At 44.3% G+C, this 21,745-nt stretch overlaps 1 protein-coding gene across 2 annotated transcripts in view; it reads right to left on the reverse strand.

The window, feature by feature from the left end:
* Positions 1 to 11,778, reverse strand: part of RUNX1 (RUNX family transcription factor 1) — a 72,428-nt gene extending 60,650 nt beyond the window's left edge. For both annotated transcript variants that reach the window (XM_062573516.1, XM_062573506.1), the window contains exons 1-2: positions 11,473 to 11,778; positions 6,520 to 6,676 (exon numbers count right to left, since the gene is read on the reverse strand). In XM_062573516.1, the coding sequence (XP_062429500.1) occupies positions 6,520 to 6,676; positions 11,473 to 11,742 (427 nt within the window). In that variant the 5' untranslated portion in view covers positions 11,743 to 11,778. The remainder of the gene's footprint in view (positions 1 to 6,519; positions 6,677 to 11,472) is intronic.
* Between the last annotated feature and the right edge of the window lie 9,967 nt (positions 11,779 to 21,745).

Consider the following 21,745-nt stretch of genomic DNA (forward strand, 5'->3'; position numbering starts at 1 on the left):
CCCGGCTCCTCTTGTAAGGGCTAGGCCCTGTCTCAACCCATGCACGACCCATGCCACAACAGCAGTAAAAACAGAGAGAATAATTTACACTACTGTGGCCAGGCTCTTAGGAGAGAGCAAGGCAAAGAGAAGGGAAAGTGAGGTTCGGGTCAAAGAGCATGCAGGTGGCTCATGGTGGCTACCTGCTGAACCTGGTAACTGGCCGGTGTCTGCGGGAGAGGCTTCGGAGCTGGGAGCGCAGCCCGCCTCACTGACGTCAGTGCCGGCTCTCGGCAGCTGTGCTGAGAGTGAGCGGCTCTTGGGGGCGAAAGGGAGGAAGAGCATTAACAGGGAAAGAGGAACAGGAGACAAAGATCGGTGCAGGACACAGATGAGGGAATAAGGACTGTTTAAAGAGGCTGAGAAACTTGTGTTAAAACAGTATGATGGAAAAAAATGGGGGAGAGAAGAAGTAGATTGGGAGCAAAGATGTGAGGAATCACATAGGGAATCACCTGAACCACATCAGGAGAAAGAAAAAAAAATGGAAAATTCTTTACTGTTGCTAAAAGATTTTCAGAAGTGAATGGAGACTGATTCAGACTGATACAGGTTTACGCACGTGACTATGCTGGAAAAGATTTCCCCGGCAGCAACTGTAAGCCACTGACCTGCAGTATCCTCACTTCTGCTAAGCCTGAGTGAGCTGGTAAGAACTGCATGCTGTAGTATAGTCATATGAAGTTTGCTAACCAGCTCTGATGCTAGAGCTCTAATTAACATCTCAGAATGATTTTATTTTGATTACAGATCAGCAGTTCTTACTGGGTCTGTAATATAGGTACAAACACACGTACATGCACACAAACAAAAATATGCTGCTCAAGCAGCTCTCTGAAAGAGGACACACTAAAATAAAAAGCACAACAAAATAAAAACAAAGCGGGGGAAAAAATGCTGAAAAGCGAACAGATTACTTGAAACTATGTAACCTCTTCATCTAGTGAGGTACTTTGTTTTCTCTAAGCTCTATCCTGGTAAGCCCAGCTCCTTTTATCATCACAAAAAATAAGAAAATGCTCAGAGGATAGCGGCTGTCTCATCCTCAGCGTTATCCCAAGTTTAAAAAATGTACAAGCGCAGCTCTGCACAACCAAAAAATAGATTTATTGTTATTGGAATGAGGGCAGTGGTTCAGCACTTGGCATGATCACTGTTTACAACAGTAATGCTCCCGGAGACAGGAAGTTCTAAAAATCACTCTGCCATTATTTTTCTGCTGTTGACGCTTTCTGATTGAGAGTTCTTTTGCCCGGACCAAATTTTAAGTAACCCAACAGAGTGTTTGTGAGCTGGCAAAGATAGCCACCCTCATGCTCGGCCTCACCGGCCACATGATGTTTTTGATTCAAATATCCTCATGGAGCTGTACCATACACTTTCTCACACAATCAGCAATTCATCCAAAAACGAATGCACGTATCAAGCATGTACTGAAGACAACTTGGACTGTACTGTCATAATAAGAAAGTCTTCTCTCCTCCTCCTTCTCCGACCAACAAGTGTCTGCCAAAGGCTTGCACCAAGACAGGAGTTTTGTTTAAAGGGCTTGGTGTGCTAATCAAGCTCGTGGTGACCCGTGCTATTTGACCTGCAATGTGCATCACATCATCTGTACCAACGCAAGGAACTGTCATGCTGAATTCTTCCACAGCCCCTTGGTTTAGCAAAGCAATCTGAATAAAATCAATGACAGGACGAAGTAACCCTAAGTCGCTTAAAAACAAAGTTACCATTGCCAGCCTCTCTCGTACAGAGAAAAACAGCATTCTGGCAGGGATAAAGGGTGACCCAAAATTGCTGCTGATTTCGTCACCAACCTGCCAAACTGACCTTCCACTGGCACATCCCACTATTGCTGTCTATCAATCAGACATATAAACAAGCAGTTCTTTTTACACTATACCAATGGACCTCACTTTCAGGTCTGACTCTTGTATTTCTTCTATTCGAAACTCATCTGGAAAACTCAGTTAATTGTTACTTAAGTGTCTGATACCATGTGCCCTCAAGCATTACACAATTTTGGATAGGGACCCAAGCAGTTGTTTAATACTGATTTTACAATTCTGTTGCATAGCATTCTCCACTGTTTTGTACATACTTTTGAATGTGTTTAAGCAAAAATAAAACAAATTTTAACAAAATGCTTAAGTAATGCAACCACAAACTCAAGCTATACAGACAGAGCAATGTTCTGACATCAGAAGACCGATAAAAATAATTGGACTCAGAATCCAGGCCAATAATTTCTTGTGTTTTGAGTATTTTTAATATTCCAACTTAAACTGATTTTTCTTCCCCAAAATTATATCGAGAAGGAAGAGTTCTGAAGGCAGAAACTTCTGATTATGCTTAGTAATATCTCTTTAGTGTTCCATCAGCTGCTTCCCTGAAACAAGAGTATTGCTTTGGCTCTATAGAAATTGAAAACTATTGGGAAATTTATCCACATGAGTCTAATCCTGATAGCTGGTAGAAAATATATATGTATGTTTTATTTACAGTCCTTTCCAAAATGCGGTTTTTAAAAAGGCCTCATTGGAAGCTAGATGAAGCACCAAGATCCAGCTAGAGATTTCATTTTTAGATTGAGATCTTCTGTAGTAAGTCAAGACACTTCCATATTAGCTACTATTATGATAACCTATTAACAATTATTTTCCTCTGGAAAACAAGTTTCTTTGTTAGAGTTTTTTTTTTTTTTTAATGTTATATTCTGCAATGAAGATGCTTACTGGGATTAATGATTCCATGAGGAAAATATGTAATGCTTACCAAGTCATGAAGCTTTCCCTCTCCAAAATAACTATTTATGTTTAATTTTATCCAATGAACTTCTACAGTGCCAGTCTTTTTGCATCAGATTGATTTCATCACAGTAACCTAAACTGGTTGATTATACATCAAGAAAACAGGGTACTCTGCAGTAGTAGCATTTCTAAGTCTGAAATGTATGAATGGAGGGAGAAAAAACAAAAGAAAGTTTTTTTTATAATCAGGTAATCAAGCAAGGGGAGCTGAGAATAGCTGAAGTTTTAAACTACATTTTTCTTTCAGAAATTACTTACTTGGGCTTACAAGCCAGACGGGCAGGTTTTCCCAGTAGCATTCTCAAACTAGGGTGAGGAATAGTAATTCTGGACCCCAGCCAATTCCAATGTAAATCTGTTTTGTTCAGGAAAGTGAGCCAAATTGCTTTTATACAACATCTTGCTGTTTTGGGAGACCTGTGATATTCTCAGCTCCCATTCTTGGTGTCAAGAAAATAAAGTGTTTTTTTTTTTTAATTCTGACATACACGCGCAGCCAGAGCAATACAGGCCAAGGGCTTGCTCTTAAATATTAAATAAAAGTTTCAGTGTTTCAGCATACATGTGTATGCCTTGATAAACACACATGATCAGATCTTTGAATGCAGTGAAATGGTGTAACTCTCTCAAAGTCAGTGGAGAACCACCAAGATGAAAATGTGGATGATAGTCCTACACAAGGGCATTTGAAACAACTGTCAGGTGTCACTACCTTGGTAGATCTCATTTGAAGCACACAGAAGAAAATTAAAACTATTTGTAAAAATGTCAGGAATGATAATTTTCTGCTCTTTTAAAAGAAAGAAAAGTGGCTTGCCAACAGTTCTGCAAAGCTTTTAATGGGAATGTTTATACTTAAGTGATAACTGATGGATAATGAAAGAAAGTGAGGCATGAACTGGAATTGTCACGGGTTAAAACCATTCCATATTCTTCAACAGTGATTTTAAATCAGTCAAGGTACACAAATAGTGTCCACTATGACTGACATGAACGTTCAATTATTGTTCACAGAATCTTACTGGCATCACATTATCACTGGTGGCAACTGAACTTACTCAAACTCAAATATTACACAGCAAACAAAGTTTCGGTTAATTTTCCTCTAGCGAAGTATCAAAGGAAGCAATGCCCTTTGATGCAGCTACCTTATGCTTTAGGCTTTATACAAATTCAACAGAACAGCACCTCAGAAATCTTGTACCAAGTGCAAACAATCCACACCTTTGGAAAACAACCCCTTGTTAGAGGAGTAAACAAAAGCATACATTAGTCATTCACGCCAAAGATGGGCAGCCAATGGACTTCATGAGACTTAACCTCAAAGACTGACTAATAGCATGCAGTGTTCCCACATGGTTGTATCACTTAAATGGCCACAAAAAGCTGAATATCATACAACGATATAACATCTCTTTGTCTATATGCACATTCATATAGGCTATCGGCAACTGATCACCAGCAGAGCAAGGGGCTAAATGACGCACTTGACAAAGCTTTTCTTTATGAATAGCGACTGTTCTCTCTCAGCCACTGAGTTTTGACCTTGAAAATCGCACAGTTCACTGTTAAGATTTCTAGCTTCACTACCATGGCCAGGAACTGAACTACAGGTTTGTTTTTATTAGCTTCTCAGCCACTTTGCCAGCTATTCATTTGAATCTTCTAAATAGTCATCTCTGAATCATAATGCAAATTCCATTTACTGAAAAGGTGGAACCTTTAATATAACAAATGAACATGTTTAATGACTGATACTTTTAGACATTACAGCATCTCTCATGTTTTCAGTAAGTGGATATAATTTTCTCTGCATTACCCTATTATTATTCTTTGCTAGCATTGCGAAGTTACATTCTCAGCTGTGGGTGTTTTCCACCAAGTGCATTTTGAAGACAGACTGAACAACAAGATTTAAAAGACATCTCCTTCTGCATCCTAAGATAAAAATGCTTCAGGATACTGAGCGACCGGATGGCTATTTTATATGTAAAATGTTTTTGTTGCTTGCATCTATGTTTCAGCAGGGCCACGTTCTTCTACAACTGTAGGTTGTATTTATATTAGAAGAATATCTACAAATGCATTTCACTTCAAAAGCAAATAAAAGCTGTTGCATGTACTCAGGATAACTCTCTCAGTCTAAAGCCTGATCCGTCTCCACTTGAAAGGAAAGATTTTGAGAGGGAGAGCAGAGGTGGGTCAGCTACGTAATTCTCCTGAACTACACTTATAACTGTGCTTATGTTTGTAGAGTCACACAGGTAAACGCATCAGGTGGATGCCTTTAAAAGGCACCAAAAGAGTGCCCTCGTGGTGGGAGACGGAAGGGGAAATGGTGAGGAAAGGTCACCTAGCCCCAGAATATTCAATCTGTTTCTGGAGAGACAACAGCACATAAATTGTAAAAAAGATGTAGTTAAAAAGGACCTATTTAAGTGCAGTAGATACTATCATTTTGATTTGTGAACGGTACAACGCTGCATTGTCCTGAAATAAGAATGTTGTACTTGGAAAAACGTAATGTTATGTTCCGATTTTATTTGAAGATATGAACTAAACAAAAGAAAAATACATAAGCAAATATCCTATGAAGTCACACGGAAGATGCGACACTTTTCATTCTTGACCTTAAAACAGAAAGGCTGTGGAAATGCTTTTTCTAAACAACAGTTCACCAGTTTGTCTTCTGTAGGTTTGATTTAACAACCCTGAGCCATGCAAACTGATTCCATTCACAGGAATATGGACAGTAATGTAAGAGAAGCGCTTAAAATAATCTTGTAATAGAAAAGTAAATATGATTGTTTGGAATTTATGGTTTTTAAGATCATGGGATTCAGCCAAAGACTGAATTTATTAAGGGTCCTGCCATTGATTTTACAGGTTTTTGAATCCACCTTTGTACACCTGTTCACCCACAGGATATGTGCACCGTATGTGTGAGCTACTCTTTACAGCATTTGTGCACAGTTACAGTCCGCGTTTTGACTCTTTTTTTGTGGCTTACACAAAGGTCTTTCTATTTGCACTAGTAATTAATGGTTATTACAGAAATACAGAAAGTAAGTCTGATATTAAGCTGATCTATTCTATTCTATTCTATGCAGTTTGCAGCAGTACATTAAACAATATACATGTTGTTCTATATCTGAGAGAAAGAAAGGTCATAAAAAATGCCCTATACCTCCAGCAGGCTGTGATGAAGTTTGAAAATTCTTAGATCTTGTGGGAATTGTCTGTAAGTTTAGGTTTATTTATTTTGTTACAGAGATCAATTTTTGCAGAGTGCCAGCCCTGAGATGGTCAGGATTTTTTCTTTACGTAAGTTGTGAATTCATATTTTAAATTGAAAGGAAATATATAATTTAAACTTAAATGTCCTGTTCTAAATTTGCAGAGACTTCTGAGGTCACAATGAGGCTTACTGTCTTTGTGAATGCTTTTTAAATGAGATCCTACCATTTAAAAATTGAAGTAACATGCACAACAAGCTAGGAAAAAAAAATAAATAGCAGATTCTGTACCTTTGGAACTGGCCTAAAACAGATTTTGCAGCGTTGCCTGCTGCAGAAAACTTGATATATTCTATATTCAAATTCTGTATTACTAGAACTTAATATTACTAGTAAATACGACCAAACTATAGTTGTGAACAAATACATACCTCTTCCACTTCTACCCACAAATCTGAGGTCATTGAACCTTGCAACTTGGTTTTTCATGGCAGCTGTTGCATTTCTGAGTTCTGCAGAGTAGTTTTCATCGTTCCCAGCCATTACTGTTACCAGTGTCCCATCGGGCACATCTCCTAAGGCCACCACCTAAGAAATCAAAGAGCAGAATCCTCAGCTTCCTTATGTGACATTTATTTTCATGATGTAGAACATCAGCATGTGACATAATAAAATAGGAAAGAATAACAACAACAGAAATATCCGCAGACTAAAAAGCTGTTTGGTGAAAACAGAAACTTTTCCTTTACTAGTTTGGGGAGCTAGCCACAAGTTTTTACACTGATGTACATCTGAAATACAAAGTATAACGTGCACCTCGGCATGAAAAATATATGTAACAAGCTTTTCAACAGATATTGTTGTAAATGTCCAATAAAAAAATTCAAGTAAAAGGAACTGATTCTGTTCTCATTTTCCTTAGTAGCATTACTTTTGACCTACATCAGAGTCGGCACCATCATGGAAATGAAAAATTCATACGAAAATAAATCGTGAGAAAACTAAAATAATTCAGTTATCTCACGGACACAGAGGGTTGGATTCTCCACAGTTGCACTAGTTCTCTATCTTTTTATCCCACTGATTTCAACACAGTTGCCCCAGCATAAATCTAGAATAAGTCCATGGAAAAGTAGGCCTTGATCATATGTTTAATTACAACCTACTACATTTCTTTTCTCCTTAAGGAGCAAGAAAATGAATCATTGACTTAAGACCTCACCCACTACCTGATGGATGGAAATTACAATCTGAACTACTGAAATCTGCAATAGCTCAACCAAAAGATTTTACCTAAACACCTAAAGATTTGCAGTGTAGGTCCTTAGTGCCAGTATCTACAAAACAAATATTTAGGAACATAGGATTTGCTGTATTTTTGACATGATGTGCTGAGAGATATGTAGATTTCTAGCCTTATTTTTTTTGACTTGTATTTACAATATTCACACAGCTTAAAGTAATAAGAATTTAATTTTTTCTTAACTTCTTGAGCAGGACTGGATTTAGGTCTCAGAATAATTTTACCCTGCAGTAACTGAATAGTGTGTTTGGTGCTGCTCTTGATTTACTCTGGCAAAAGTAAGAACTTGAACTCGGTCCTTTGTCATGCTTTTTTAGATCCCGTTGCTAAGATGTTTGTCCCAATTAAGCCTGCAGTAGTATCTTCGAGACTACTACTACAAAAAAAGTTTTTAAAAATCTAGTTTGTTTTTATTTCCTCTTTTACATATTTTAAGAGGAAGTAGTCCTGCATCATGTCATCTGAGCTACTGCTTGATATTTTTCCTTCCTCTTAGCGTTTTCTAGTTTATGTCCATGTAGTTACAATTGGCTCAAAATTGTCACAGCCCCAGTCTAATTTCTATTAGTTTCTAATCTCACTGTTCTTTCTGAAGAACAGCAGCTCCTTTACTTAATCTGTTTCTGGTGCTTATTTCCTAGTCATAACTATTTTGCATAGTATCATAGAGGTCTCAATCTCAGGTATTTCATAGTCTTTCCTTACGCATGAGGCTGCAGTTCTCACTTCAGTGCTCCCCCATTTGTCACCTCTAACCCCTATTTTCACTTCCACATACAAAGCTAAAATCACTGTGTCAAAATTCCCTCTTTATGTATATATTTCAACTTCCTCTTTCCCATTCCTCTGTGGCCCATGCTTTTGTTTTTTGTTCTCCTCTATATGTCGTAATGCATTTCTGTGGCCTGCTCTATCTATACCCAGCTTTGTGCTTTTCAGATTTCCCTAATCTTGACATAAAATAGTCCCTGCTCAAAATGTTTCATCTATGAAGTTTTGTCCTGCCCGAGTGTTGTGTAATGAAGCACACTGCCTCACCAGATCAGCCACGGCGAGCCTCATACGCTTACCTACTTCTTTAAAACCTACCATAAAACCTTAATATATGCACATATTTTAAAGACTTCTGACACAAGAAAGGGAAAGGGAAAATCTGGGCATTACCCTGACCCCCCTACGATGCTAATATTTGTATGTTTGTTTAAGGAAATATATGCTAGCCTTTCATGGGATGAAAAACTCGCATGAATTCAGGGTCAGCTGTCTCTTATTGGACAAATATTATTTTAAATAATCACTTTTAAGTTACACTGAAGGCAACCACAGTGATAAGAAACATGAAGAAAATATTAGAAACAAGCATGAAAAAATTGCACAGTACAGAAAAGAAACTAGAGCTAAAAGTCACAAACAACAGAAACAGAAATACAAATATTTACATTAGAAAAAAGACTAAACAGATAAGTTGGGACTTGCTGACTGGAGATATCTAGTACTTTGCTTTACTGTTTACCTCTTAAAAATACATCTCCAGAGAAGCGGGAAGAATATCAGAGTTGTAACACTGCTGTGTATCTAAATTACCTACTTCTGGTGCATCACTCAAACAAAAATGGCCTTTTAAATCAAGATTTAGATTACTTCCTAACAGTGTTTGGATAACGAATCTATATGGCATCTTAATAGCATTACTATGTATTTTTCTCTTTTTCTCAAAATCATTCTCTGTTTTAGAAAAAAAACGACTGAAAATGATAATTTTGGTTTGAAAGAATATTGTGATCCTAAAGATTAAATACAATGAATACATTTTTATAAGGAAATAGGAATAGAAAACTCAGTCTCTCTCTTTATTGGTGCAATGGATAGCAGAAAATAATAAAAATCAGCGGGTTTTTTTGTCAGATGAGAATACTGGCAGCACGGGAAGGACTTGAACTGAATTTTCTTGTTTCTGAAAGATCTAAACGATCTTGAGAATTACGACTTTAAAAAAAGGTCTTTGCAAATATTCAATATTTAGTATGAAACAAATGGGATCGTTTTATACGCGGCAAGATATTTCAGGACGCGTTTTTCAGCAGCCGGCAGTTTTTTTTTCGGAGGGGGACAAGTGGTAGAGAAAGCACTGGAAAGCAGGTGCCTCCCAACCTACTGTTGCAAACCCTGGCCAGGAAATATTTTCACAGATTTTTTTTTTTTTTTTTTGGGGGGGCGGAGGGAGGCTTTCTATGTGAAGCTCTATCGGCGGCACAAACGTTTCGCTTCACGTGCAGAAGCCGACCCCTCGCTGCGTTTGCAGGAGCCGGGGGGCGGGCTGCCCCGGTTCCGGGGGGGAAGCGGGCAGAGCGCGGCCCGCGGGGCGCTCCGCAGCGCGCTCGGGGTCTCTCCCGCGGGCGCTTACCGTGCCGCCGCGGCGGATGCCTCAGGGAGGCGAGGCGACGGCGAGGCGAGGGCGGCGGCGGCGGGGGGATTTTGCCGGCCGAGGCAAAATTGCTTTATTGAGATACATATATATATATATATTTTTCCCCCGCTTTCCCGCCCGCGGGGAAAGCGCAGAAGGTTGCGGGCGTGTTTCGGGGACAGCCACGCGCGGTGGCAGTCGCGCAGCCGCCGGTGGGGAGCCCCAAGGGCGGGCGGAGGGGGATTTCTCCGAAGGAGAAATCGCAGCCAGCTTGCGAGAGGTCGCTTATCTCCCTTCCCGGCGGGGCGGAGACACTAACTCTGCCTTCCAGGAGGAGAGTTTCCCAGGTAATTAGTAGCAGTGGCACAGTGCGTGGGTGACAGTATAATAATTAAGCGAAATGTGTGAATTTCGGAACTGACCCTGCCGATTTGTTGCTCCCGCACCCCAGACTCATCTATGCGTAAACAAGAAGACTCCCCAGACATAATAAAACTTTCACCTCAAGCCGCTTTCTCAGCAGTATTTCCCAAAGCTTTGGGGAGCTAAACTGATTATCTTCTTCTTCTTTTTTTTCCTTCCTCTCAAAATTCATCAGAAAGACTCGGGTCTGCACTGCTTTGGCGAAGTGGCACTGCGGTGCTCGGGGTCTAGCAGCGACCCCGAAAGAAAGCAGTACAAACTTCGCAATTCCCGATCTCAAGGCTCTCCCGGGGAGTTTGGCGAGCGCCTCGGCCGGCTCACGCCTCGGAGAGGCCGATAAGGAGGGTAATTACCTTTTCTCTCCCTGGTCGGAAGCAGAGCTGCATTACCGGCAGGAAAACCAGAGCATTCGGGAAATTATCAATTAGCCAAAGCCGAAAAAAAAAAAAAAAAAGAAAGAAAAAAGAAAAATGACCGAGAGGAGGGGGGTGATTTTGACAGGAACCCAGGTAACGGGAACCAGGCGCCCTGGGCCGCCTGGCCGCGGCTCCCCGCAGCCCCGCGCCGGCCCCGGCCCCGGCAGGGGAACTCGGGGGCTGCCTCCCCCGTGCTTTGCCACAGTTTTACTTCGGCAACTAAAGCCGCGTTTAGCGAGCGGGTTTCCAAAAACAAGCCGCCTGTCAGCTCCCGGGGCGGCCCCGTCGGGAGTCAGAACAGGCAACAGGCGCCTAAAGTAGGCCCCGAGATTTAAAATAATAATAAAAAAAATTAAAAGAGGAAAAAAAGAAGAAGAGAGAAAGGTCTGTTTTCCCCCCAAAAGCCCCTGACAGCCTGGCGGAGGGCAAGGCCCGCTCTTCCGAGCAGGTCCCGCCGTGTCCTCGCCGGCGACGCGGGCACCGGCGCCGGGCGGCAGCACCGGGCGGCACCGGCGCGGGGGAACCGGGGGAACCGGGGGGCCGCATCCGTCCCGAAACGGGCTGCGCCGGTGTCCCGCCGCCGGGGTGGCCAAACTCCGCGGTTTTCTTTTTTTCTTCCCTCCTTTTTTTTTTTTTTTTTTTTTTTTTTTTTCCTTCCTCAACAGTGCTGCCGCTCGCTCCCGGAGCTATGAATGAGCCGCGGCGAGCGGCGGCAGCTGGAGCCCGGTGCGGGCCCGGCGGGGCCGGGCGGCAGCCTCTGTCCCCGTCCCCAACCCCGTCCCCGTCCCCAACCCCGTCCCCGCGGCCGTCCCCATCCCTGCCCCCGCAGACGTACCTTGAAGGCAATGGGCAGCGTCTTGTTGCAGCGCCAGTGCGTGGGCAGCACGGAGCAGAGGAAGTTGGGGCTGTCGGTGCGCACCAGCTCCCCGGGGTGGTCGGCCAGGACCTCCACCATGCTGCGGTCGGCGCTGCGCAGCTTCCCCGCCAGGGCGCCGCTGTGCTCGGCGCCGGGCAGCGGCAGCGTCTCGGTCATCTTCCCCGGGCTCAGCGCGGTGGAGGGCGGTGTGAAGCGGCGGCTGGTGCTGGTATCTACGGGGATACGCATCACAACAAGCCTTTTGAGTGAAAGACCTCCACCGAGTTTTTACAGAGCAGCGAAACGAGCGTAACTCTTCAGCGGGCTGCTCTCTGGGGACCAGCATAAACGGATACAGGCTGAGGACCCGGGGGAAACTCCTTTCTACGCCAGTCCCCGAAGTTAATTTTTTGCTGAACGCGGCTGAGATAGCGAGCACGCCGAGACTTAACTCTTGGCTTCCTGGTGCTGCGGCGCAGATCCCGTTAATCCGATAATCGAAACAGTCTTCCGTGCGAGGTTTTACCGCGGCGCCGCGGCATTTAGTCTTTGGCGGCTACCGAAAGTTCCCAGAGGGAGAGCTCCTTTCCAGCTCCCGAGCACCGAGGGCAATTTTATGCAAGTCAAATACACGGCGCGTTCAGCAACGCATGCAAAACCCGGGATTCCCAGTCACTTTCCTATCAGTTTCTTCCAGATGATTTCTCTAAAGTCCCCAAAAGAAAACAAAACACATCAGCTTCTTCCATAGGCCAAAATAGCTCTTATAGATGGTGAAATTCGGGTTCGGTCTTCCGACAACGCGATACGTGGGCTAGATTTTCTGATCAAAGATCAGCTGTCTATCTATACATTCATACACACACGCACACAGATATATACTGTACTTCATAAAACATTTACGATATAATCTATAGAGAATTTAAACACAACAGGAATCCATTAACGTTCTCTGCAAGATTTCTTTTCCAAGCAGCCTTGAAAATCAGCTTCAGTAGTTAGGTGTGCGTTGCGCTAAGAGTACTCATGTCATGACCTTTCAATAATTCTTGCATACACACACACACACATCGACACACAAAAGCTCAGTGCATGGCATTCAAGCTTTAAATATCCTTGTACTTGTCTTTGGTCTAACGTCTTTCGTAAATGCAAAGAAAGGTCGCAGCCGATCACAAGCTCTGAGGCTAAAAGGTCCACGTCTGAGAACTTGGGTTTGGGGATGTTGGTTAAATTGTGGGTTCTCTCTGTGGTTTTGTGTGTGCAACAGCGCTCTCTCTCTCTCACTCACGTTCTCCTCAGCAGCCAAACCAACAGTCTGCAACAACCTCGTAAGTCATTGCCATTTTTTTTCAGTATCTGAGGCAGTCTTCCTCTAATTCGGCCACAGGAACCGGCTGCTTAACAATATTTTAACCACAGCAGGTGGAAGGCTGCTTTCGGAAGCATAGCTTTTCTTTTTGTCGCCTCAAGTCAGCGGGAGCGATACAGAAAGCCGGCGGCGAGGAAAGCCCACGCGCGCGCGCACACGTACAGAGAAAAATCAAAACCAACCAACAAAAGAAAAAAAAAGTTTTAAAAAAACACTAGTTTTGAACGAGTGAAAGCTTTCCTTCCGGAAAAAAAAAAAAAAAAAAAAAAAGTGAGGGAGTTGCTAGCCTGCTAGCTAAAGACCGAAAGCAATTAGGAAGAAGGAAAAAAAAAAAAAAAAAAAAAAAGCAAACAAACAAACAAACAAAAAACCCCCAAAGTTCCCAGCCGGGGTTAGAAGTTAAAGTCTCCAGCCCAGACGACCGCCTGAGAAAAAGCACATTTCCACCGCGCAGAGGTCTCGCCGTCTCCACGTGAGCGCCGAGAGCTTCCTCGGCGGCTGCCCACGGCCCGGCGCTGTCCGCTCGGGGTGCCGGCCGCTCCGCGCGCCGCTCCGCGCGCCGCTCCGCGCACCGCCGCGCCGCTCCGCGCACCGCCGCGCCGCGCCGCGCGCCGGGCCCCGCGCGGCCGCCGGCGCCGTGAGTGGGAAGTGCCGGGGCGGGCGGCGGCGCTGCGGCCGGGCCGGGGCGCGCAGGAATGTCATTGCCTCGGCTCCTTTGCATACGGGCAGGGCGCCGGCCAATCAGGGCCCGCGCCGCCGGCGGCCCGGGCGCGGCCGGCGGCTCCCGGAATTGGCCCCGCCGCCGCCGCCGGCGCTACTGTGCGGCCCGGGCGGCCGCTGTCAGCGGGCCGCGGCCTCTGCCGCCGCCGCCGCACCGCGCCGCCTCCCCGCTTGCGGTTCGGAGCGGGGGGGGGTGGTGCGGATGTGTGTGTGGAAAGATCTGTGCGTGCGCTGTGCCTGCCGGGGCAGGTGTCAGCGCCGGAGCGGGGCGCCGGCCGTCACCCTGCGGGCTCGGCTGCTCTCTCTGCTCCTCCCTTATTTTTATTTTTTTTTTCCTCCCCCAAATTGCGCGAGTTTGGGGCTGTTGGTGGCCAACGGGACGGCAAGGCGGCGCCGCCAGGCAGCCCCGAACCCGCGGCCGTGGGGCGGCTGCGGCTGCGGCTGCGGCGGCGGTTTCCACGCCCACGGCGGCCCCCCGTGGGCGACCGCGCCGCCGCTTCGGGGCGGGGGAAGGCGGCGGGCTGGGAGCGCGGCCGGGCGCGGGGGGCGGCGGCGGCGGCGGCGGCCCCGGCTGCAGCTGCGCCGCGGGGCCGGCAGAGGGGGCGCGCTGCCCGCCCCTGCGCCGCGGCCGGCGGGGAGCCGCGGGGCGGCGGCGGCGGCGCGTTTGGCCACCCGTGGAATTCCCCGCGGGGCGCGGCGCGGGACGCTCACGCGGCGCCTCGGCGCCCGCCCCCGCGGGACCCCGCGCGGCTGCTTCCGCGCATCGGCTGCTCCCTGTTGCGCTTCTCCTCGGAAGAAATTATCCCGAATTCGAATAACGACGGAGGTGATTTTTCCGCTTCAAGGACAAAACTATAGATGCTATAAACTACAGCTTAAAACCCATCTGGGGCATATTAGTAGCTGATAACGTTTTATAGGCATTGTAGAGATAAGAGGAGTTACTTTAGTGTGTACATACATCTGTGTAACATCGCCTAAAATACCCATATAATACTTGTACTATTTGTCCTTTTTTTTCCCCCCACCCCTCAGTTCCTCCTGTTTTAGCCCAGAAACAGAGAGTATTTCATATTTAAATTAAGGAATATACCGAGCTGAATTTCACTCGCTACTTTTCGTTCTTCCCGTAATCCGAATTCCTTAGTGTAAGTACAGAATAAACCCAGTCTATTACACCTGTGGACAGGCAGAAAGATGCAAAATGCCACAATTTAACAGAAGGTGAAGAACCTGCTCACACCTTACACACTTACCGTTTTCTATAACTTAGAGGCATTATCAACCCTGAAATGAAGGACGTTAAACTAAAGGTGATAGTACGTATTTTTAACCGTATAGAAACTTTCAAGCTTTTATGAAGGTGCGTTAAGGAACTAAGTAAGAGCAGAGTGGATAGAGAAAGCATCACAGTGAGGATAACCTGATACATTTCGAGCAAGATATTTTATATGCCTATTAACACTAGCTATGTGGGTTTTTATTAATTTTGTTAGTTAATTCAATTTATCATCTTTATAACTTTATTTTTTGCATGACAAAGAGAGGAACTCTCATACGAATTTTTTGTCCCCTGACTACATCTTGTGCAAGTACTCTGGAAGGATATGAATTAATGAATGAAGCACCTCGTAGGAATGTCAGTATGGACGTGAAGTATGGAAATGATGCTGAACATTTAAAGTTGATACTTTTTCTCACAATGCAAGTTTTTTTAGTTTTCCTAATGCTAATAGTTGCACTCGGACACTCGCCTTTTGTACAAAAATCCTTTTGAAGCATGAGTCACAATCGCTATTTATACCTTCACCACTTCTCATACAGCACTCCTTACTTTTGTGTTTTGACATCAATTTATTACAACAGTAAACAAACCACAACTGAATCTCTATCTGCTGTGCCTTGCTTCTGTCGTACAGGATTACTAGACCACAAAGCACTGAGCTTTTTACATAATACAGTTAAGCAAAAGCTCTGGAAATATGAGAGAGGGAGCAACAATTTAGGGATGAGTTTTAAACAGCCTAAATTGCGAGGGGAGAATTAGACCATGAACACCATGCAAGATACCACTGCGCATGCAGACACTTCCTGGCAAAACAGGCAGAAATGGATACTTGTTTGAAATGGTTTAAATTTGTGGGGGGTCAGAGAAAACTTGCACAAGAAAGGCAGCAAAACATTTCGTTAAAGGAGAAAATACGCAGACCTTAAGAGAACTGGCATACGTATAATACGAACAGGAACTAAAAGAACTGGCTACAGACCCTGGTCTTGCCAACACTTACAAACATGCCTCACCTCATTCTTAGCGGTGTTGCTGCTGAACACACCAGAACTCTCTCCGGGGAATGCAATAACGCACTCGCTTAATTGTTCGGAGCATCTGGGCTTAACGTGCCATTATTCACTGGGTCAGCTCCTACGTCTCGCGCCTGAATTTATTTAATATGTGTATTAAGGCCCTCTTGAAGATGCTTATAATTGTGTGACTGTGCCTTGCTTCTACTAGCGATGAATCAGTGGTTAATGCCCATGAATAAAATTTGTAGGACCAGGCTTTTACATTGCCCCACAAGTATTTACTGCAGGACAGTTACCATCATGGGTAATCCCATCGAGTTACTTGAAAACAATAGCTATGGTATATGATATACTAAACTTTTTATGCAGCTAGAATAATGAAACTGCACAGAGAAGAGAAGTATCCTGTAACTATAACTCCTTATTCCCTGCAGTGGTCTCTCACGCACAATGAAATATGAATATTTCATCCCAACATGTAAAGCACATACATAAAACCACGGAGAATGAGATGTGAGATGTGCAGTATAACGCAGGGGAAATTTGGCTCCGTGAGTCAAGTCTGCATAGATGTATGGTGTCTAACTTCCATCGATTTCGGGGAAGAGGAAGTGCCTAGACCCCTCCAGGGATCTTGTATTTGAGCTGGTAACGGATACATGGCTATCTGCTCTGCAAGAGGGGAGGCTGGCTGCTGCCCAGGTTACGCAAAGCAGAGGGGTTGTTGGAAAAGGTGAAATAACACATACTCATTCAGTGCCTTTAGTCTGGTCATCTAATTATTTTGTGACCCACATCTACTACCAAAAAAGTTCCCCAGGACTCTTTATCCTTTCTAGGATGTCCAGATGATAACAGTGGTCAAGAGCTTGTCTCATTCTTCCTGGGCAGAAGTTGTGAGCCTTTTTCTTTTCAAATACGGAAGAGCAATTCATGATGCTGTTACTCAAAACATTTTAGGGTGCACAGGACTCCCCTTATGAGGATTTGCCTGAATAGTAGCCATGTTACCAGAGACATGAGGGACAAGGACAAGAAGGGAGCTGCTCCTTACTGTCTCACCCTCTTGACCATTCAGAAACCACAACCAAGAAGGCTGCATCTTTCTTTTTTGACTCAAGCTAACAATTGGTGGCAAAGGGAAGAGAAGTGGGGGGAGACTGGAGGACAAGTCTCAGCTGAGAGATGAAACTGAATTTGCCTCCAGCTTTGCAGGCCTGTGGGTTGGCTGCCTGGAGTTTTGCCAGTTGAAGGAATAAGTCAAAGCAAGAGACAAGGGAAGAGCTGAGATGTGGCAGAGCTCTGAAAAGACCATCGGAGTGTGGCTCAACTGACCTTTTCTACTGACATGGATATGCTCACAAGGCAACACAGCAACACAGTATGCCCAGCCCTATGAAAGTCATAGCACCTCACCAGTACTACCACCCTCAGAGAGACTTTTTCTAAGGCACTATCTATCCTGCCTTTTTTCTCAAGGGGGAGGTTTAATAATTATTATGAAGTTACTGCACCAGCAGCCTGTGTTGATGCCTGGCCAGGTGGCTCAGGTTTGCTGAGAGCTTTGTTATGGGCCAAAGGCCAGGCTGGGCTCATTTCTGGTGCACACCTACTATGGGTGTGTGTCAGTAAGCAGGTGTGTGGCGTGTGATTGCTCCTAGCACCCAGACCCAAGGGCTACAGGTGCAGGCAGGGGGCAGGAAGTGTCCCTTCTCCTCAGTCTACTTCATGAGGAGCACCCCTGTCTGGCCCTCAAAACACTCACTAGAATATTGCTGACAAGACAGTTTTAATCCTTGATCTTATACAGCTGTTAATATATCTGTGAGTAGGAGTGGGAAGCTGTGTTAAAGTTTTCAATGCAAAAAAATATTTTGGTGGTTTGTTTTGTGTACGCTCCGCATACCTGTGGACTAGACATGAGAAATGTGTTACTTTGTAGTGGGATGCAACTCATTTTGCCTTCCCCCAAATGAAAGCTGGTGCTTGGTGAAATGCTACCAGAAAAACAGAGAGGCTATTTTGAGAGGCAGAAGTGGGGTGGGGGGGGGGGTCACATCTAGAGCTGAGGGAGCAACCAATCTCATTTTCTCAGCACTACAGTCCTAGAGAGAGCAAAGAGTTTAGTCCTGGCCACAGTGTTATTGGCTATATATCAGTGGATGAGAGAGATTACAGAGAAGGGCAACTACAGTGATTAAAGGTCTGGAAGGAACTACCTATAAGGAAAGATTAAAGGAATTAAATACATACATGTAATTTGGGCAAAAGGGAAGCTAAGGGGACAGCATGACTGTGGTTTACAAGTACATGAAAGACAACTATAAAGAGGAAGGGGAGGAACTGTTTTCATTAGTTAAAAATGATAAGACAAGAAATAACAGATGCCAACCGAAGTAAAACAAGTTCAGTTTTAAGAGCAAGGGCAACGCTGATCTTAAGATCAAATAGGCAGGAGAATATGCTCCCAGGGAAGCTGCAGAATCAACATCACTTGAACTTTTCAAGTCAGAGCTTGACAAGCACCTTGAAGGGGAAAGTTTAAGAAATAGTAGAAGTGAAGCCAAAAAGCACGGGATGTACTGTGTGACCTAGAAGCCCAAATGATTCTGTGGCCATTCTGGAGAGCTTTTAAAACAAACACATACAAATACTCAAAGATTTTGGACGATTTCTTTCTTTGCACAGTTCAAAATTAAAAGGAGGTGGAGGAAAAGGCTAAGTGAGGAAAATTAGTCATTAATATGATTCCACTGTGGCTAATCCCTAGAGGAGAAGCCAATTACCTGAAATACTTGGGAGTATGGGGTGGAGAGGGGAATGGAAATTGTTGAAAAGCTGCCATCTGGTATAAGTACTTGCTGGTTTGGAGATTTAAAAAATACAAGTTGTGTGCCATTATATTATGCTCATTACATGCCTAGATTAATGCAGATAACATCACCCACACCTAGTATTTTCTGTGGCATTTTATATACTCAGGCTCACATCATAACAACCTCCAGCACTAATTGTAACATTTGGGCTTTTGATCTTTTGCTCTGGTAGGAACACTGCAGATGGCTTGTACCAGCAAATAGGCAGGAGGGGGGGGGAGAATCCATCTCTCTTTTGTTCCAGGATGTTCAGAAGGAGCGGTAAACCCAACCCACTGGGCTGGCAGGGAATTACTTTGGCCTACAGAGGATTCTACAAATGGCACAGAATTAATATAACTATTTTATTCCTTCCTTCAGCACCTCTGAGGGCATGGGCATGCCAGGGGAGAAGAAACTCTGGCTGTACTGCAGCTCAGCTGGCAGAACAGCCCTGTGTGCTCCAGACAGTTTATTTTACACTGGAAAAGCCCTGATGATATCTTGGTTTATGCTAGAAGCTGTGCAGGTCTGGGTCATCCTTGTGACCCAGACCCCATTCCTGCAATTAGTGCAGACTGGCCAGAGAGAAAATCAGCCCCCTGATTATACTTAATCTAGAAGGAAAAAAAAGCACTTTAGCTATGGTGCTAATAGGTAAGACATAATGGTAGTATTCCTGCTGCGTCTGGAGCGAGTCCCTTGGTATGAGTTTGCCTTGCTCAGAGCAGGTTTGCTTTGTTTTCGGTCAAAATTTGGTATGAATCACAGTTTTCTGGAAAAGTTCCTAAAGGGTCAAAAACATGAGATTGAAACCGTGGGTATATTCCTAGGACAACGCTCCTTCCCTGTGCACGCTCATTGTGCTTTACTCCTAATCTGAGAAATTCCGGTGCATAATCTGTGGGCTCTCTGCTGGAAGCCCTGACTCTGCCAGCAGAGATGTCAGTTACAGGGGTGTTGTATGACATAAATATTGTATTTTAGTAAAAATATCAGGGTTATCAAAACTTTGTACAAAAGCCTAAATCACTACTAACTTTGGCCCAATTGAAAGAGTGGCATTAAGATAAAAAAGCTTTTAAATCCCCAAATGGCCTTCCACAGTCCCTCTGACAACCTAAACGTAGCTTTGGTCCTCCATGTCAGCAAGATGTGCAGATGAAGTGAAGGGTTGCATGTTCTGGTCCTAATAAAAAGGAGCTTATGACAATTTAAGAGAGAGGCAGAATGGTGGTTTCCAAAGGTGCCCTCCTTCCAGGCTTGCCTGAAGGAAAGTTGTAGTTGCAACACTTTTGACTCTGGAGTGGAGTTAAGAACTAGGAAAAATAAGGATGCTAACTGCTTCTTTTTCCTTCTTTCTACATTACTTTCAGCGGTATAATCGGTGACAGAACAGGATGATGAAACAGGTGGTCACCAAGAAAACAGCAGTGTTATTCGCAATATTATGTTTATGATGTTTGTGTCCATGGATGATATTATTAGTGAAGGCATTTTGGGAAGGAATGGCTTCTCTCCTCCTCCTGCCCCCCTCTCTGCCTGTCTCCCTGTCTCTCTCTTTTTCCTCTCGGTTCTTAGAGCCAGTCAGAGATGATAGGGTAAATGCTCGTAGCTCCTTCTTTCCTTGTCCACATGGGAGAGCTCCACACAGTGAGTTTGTGCAGCATTTCCTTTCCAGTAGTTACCCAACGAGCTGGCAGCGAGTGCTGGGATCTCTTTCCCAGAAAGGTCACAGAGGGGCCTTAGTGAGAGGCTATTGCAGCTCAGACTTCAGGTATAATTTGACTGGATGAGAGGAAAACTGCTGTTCAATCTTTAATCTATTTTGCTCCCTCAAAGACAGCAGCACATGGTGTGAAATACAAGCAGCTTCCTTTGGTATTTTTGCAGCCCTGCAGGAAACATAGGTAAGAAGCTTGGCATGTGAGCCTTAGCACTAATTACACTTAAAGTGATGAGAGATGGACGATGGACAGGACAGACGTTGCCATTCTGAGACAGAGAGAGCCCTCTTTCCCCCAAACTAATAGGAAACTACTCCCAGTGTGAATCTCAGAGCGATTAGGAGTAGTAAATCTGAGGCACCTTATTTATATACTAGAAAGAGAGAAATTTGATCAGAAGCTCTTCCTTGCTTCCAGGCTTTTCCTAGTATCCATGTCAGAGGATAGGGCCTGGTCTCAGCTGCATGTGGCCATGTGAGTGCCCTTGGCCAGCAACTGAGCCAATCTCGTATCAGTAAATATTAAGTATGCCTGTGACTGATATACTTCATATTTATTCCTCCTAGTATGTGTGATGAACACACAATAATACCTTCATGCAGAAAAGGGTTTTGCTTCCGAGCTGTTCAGGGATCATCCTTGGGACTTTCACCACAACACCCCTTGACTGAATTGGGGATGGAGGAAGAAAAAGCCTAACTGCAAAGCAGAGGTGCTCTTAACCATGCTCAACACCACTAATGCATTCTCCCAGCCACAGATGAAGCCACAAGTTAATATCTCATAAATTGTTTCTTCTCCGCTTAACATTCCACCTGTGACTGACTCCCCCTGTGCTCAGCAGGTCTGAGCGTGGCTGTACTGATCTCAGGCTCATATCAACACCCGTTTACCCAGGAGGGAGCAGCCTCACTATATGTGCCCTCTGATTAACTGGAAAACATATGGACTAGTACTTAGGAAAGTCTCAGAAAGACCTATTTTCAGACCCTGCAGAAACAGACTTTCAAAAAGCATGAATAAGGAGAGAAAATATATGGATAATTCTGAACAGTTTCCAAAAATCTGATTAATAAGACAAATTCCAGCTATCTCCCCACCTCGTAATTCTAAGGTAGGACCAACATTTACCATTTATATACGTGCAAACTTCTGCTGAACTTCACCCAGTAAGATTTGTTTGCCTGAACATTTATTTAGGGAGCAATAACCAGAGAAGAGTATGATTTGTAAAATTATATATGTTCTTATCATTTGATAATAAGAATTTACCA

This window comes from Rhea pennata, chromosome 1 (assembly GCF_028389875.1).
Source record: "Rhea pennata isolate bPtePen1 chromosome 1, bPtePen1.pri, whole genome shotgun sequence".
NCBI lineage: Eukaryota > Metazoa > Chordata > Aves > Rheiformes > Rheidae > Rhea > Rhea pennata.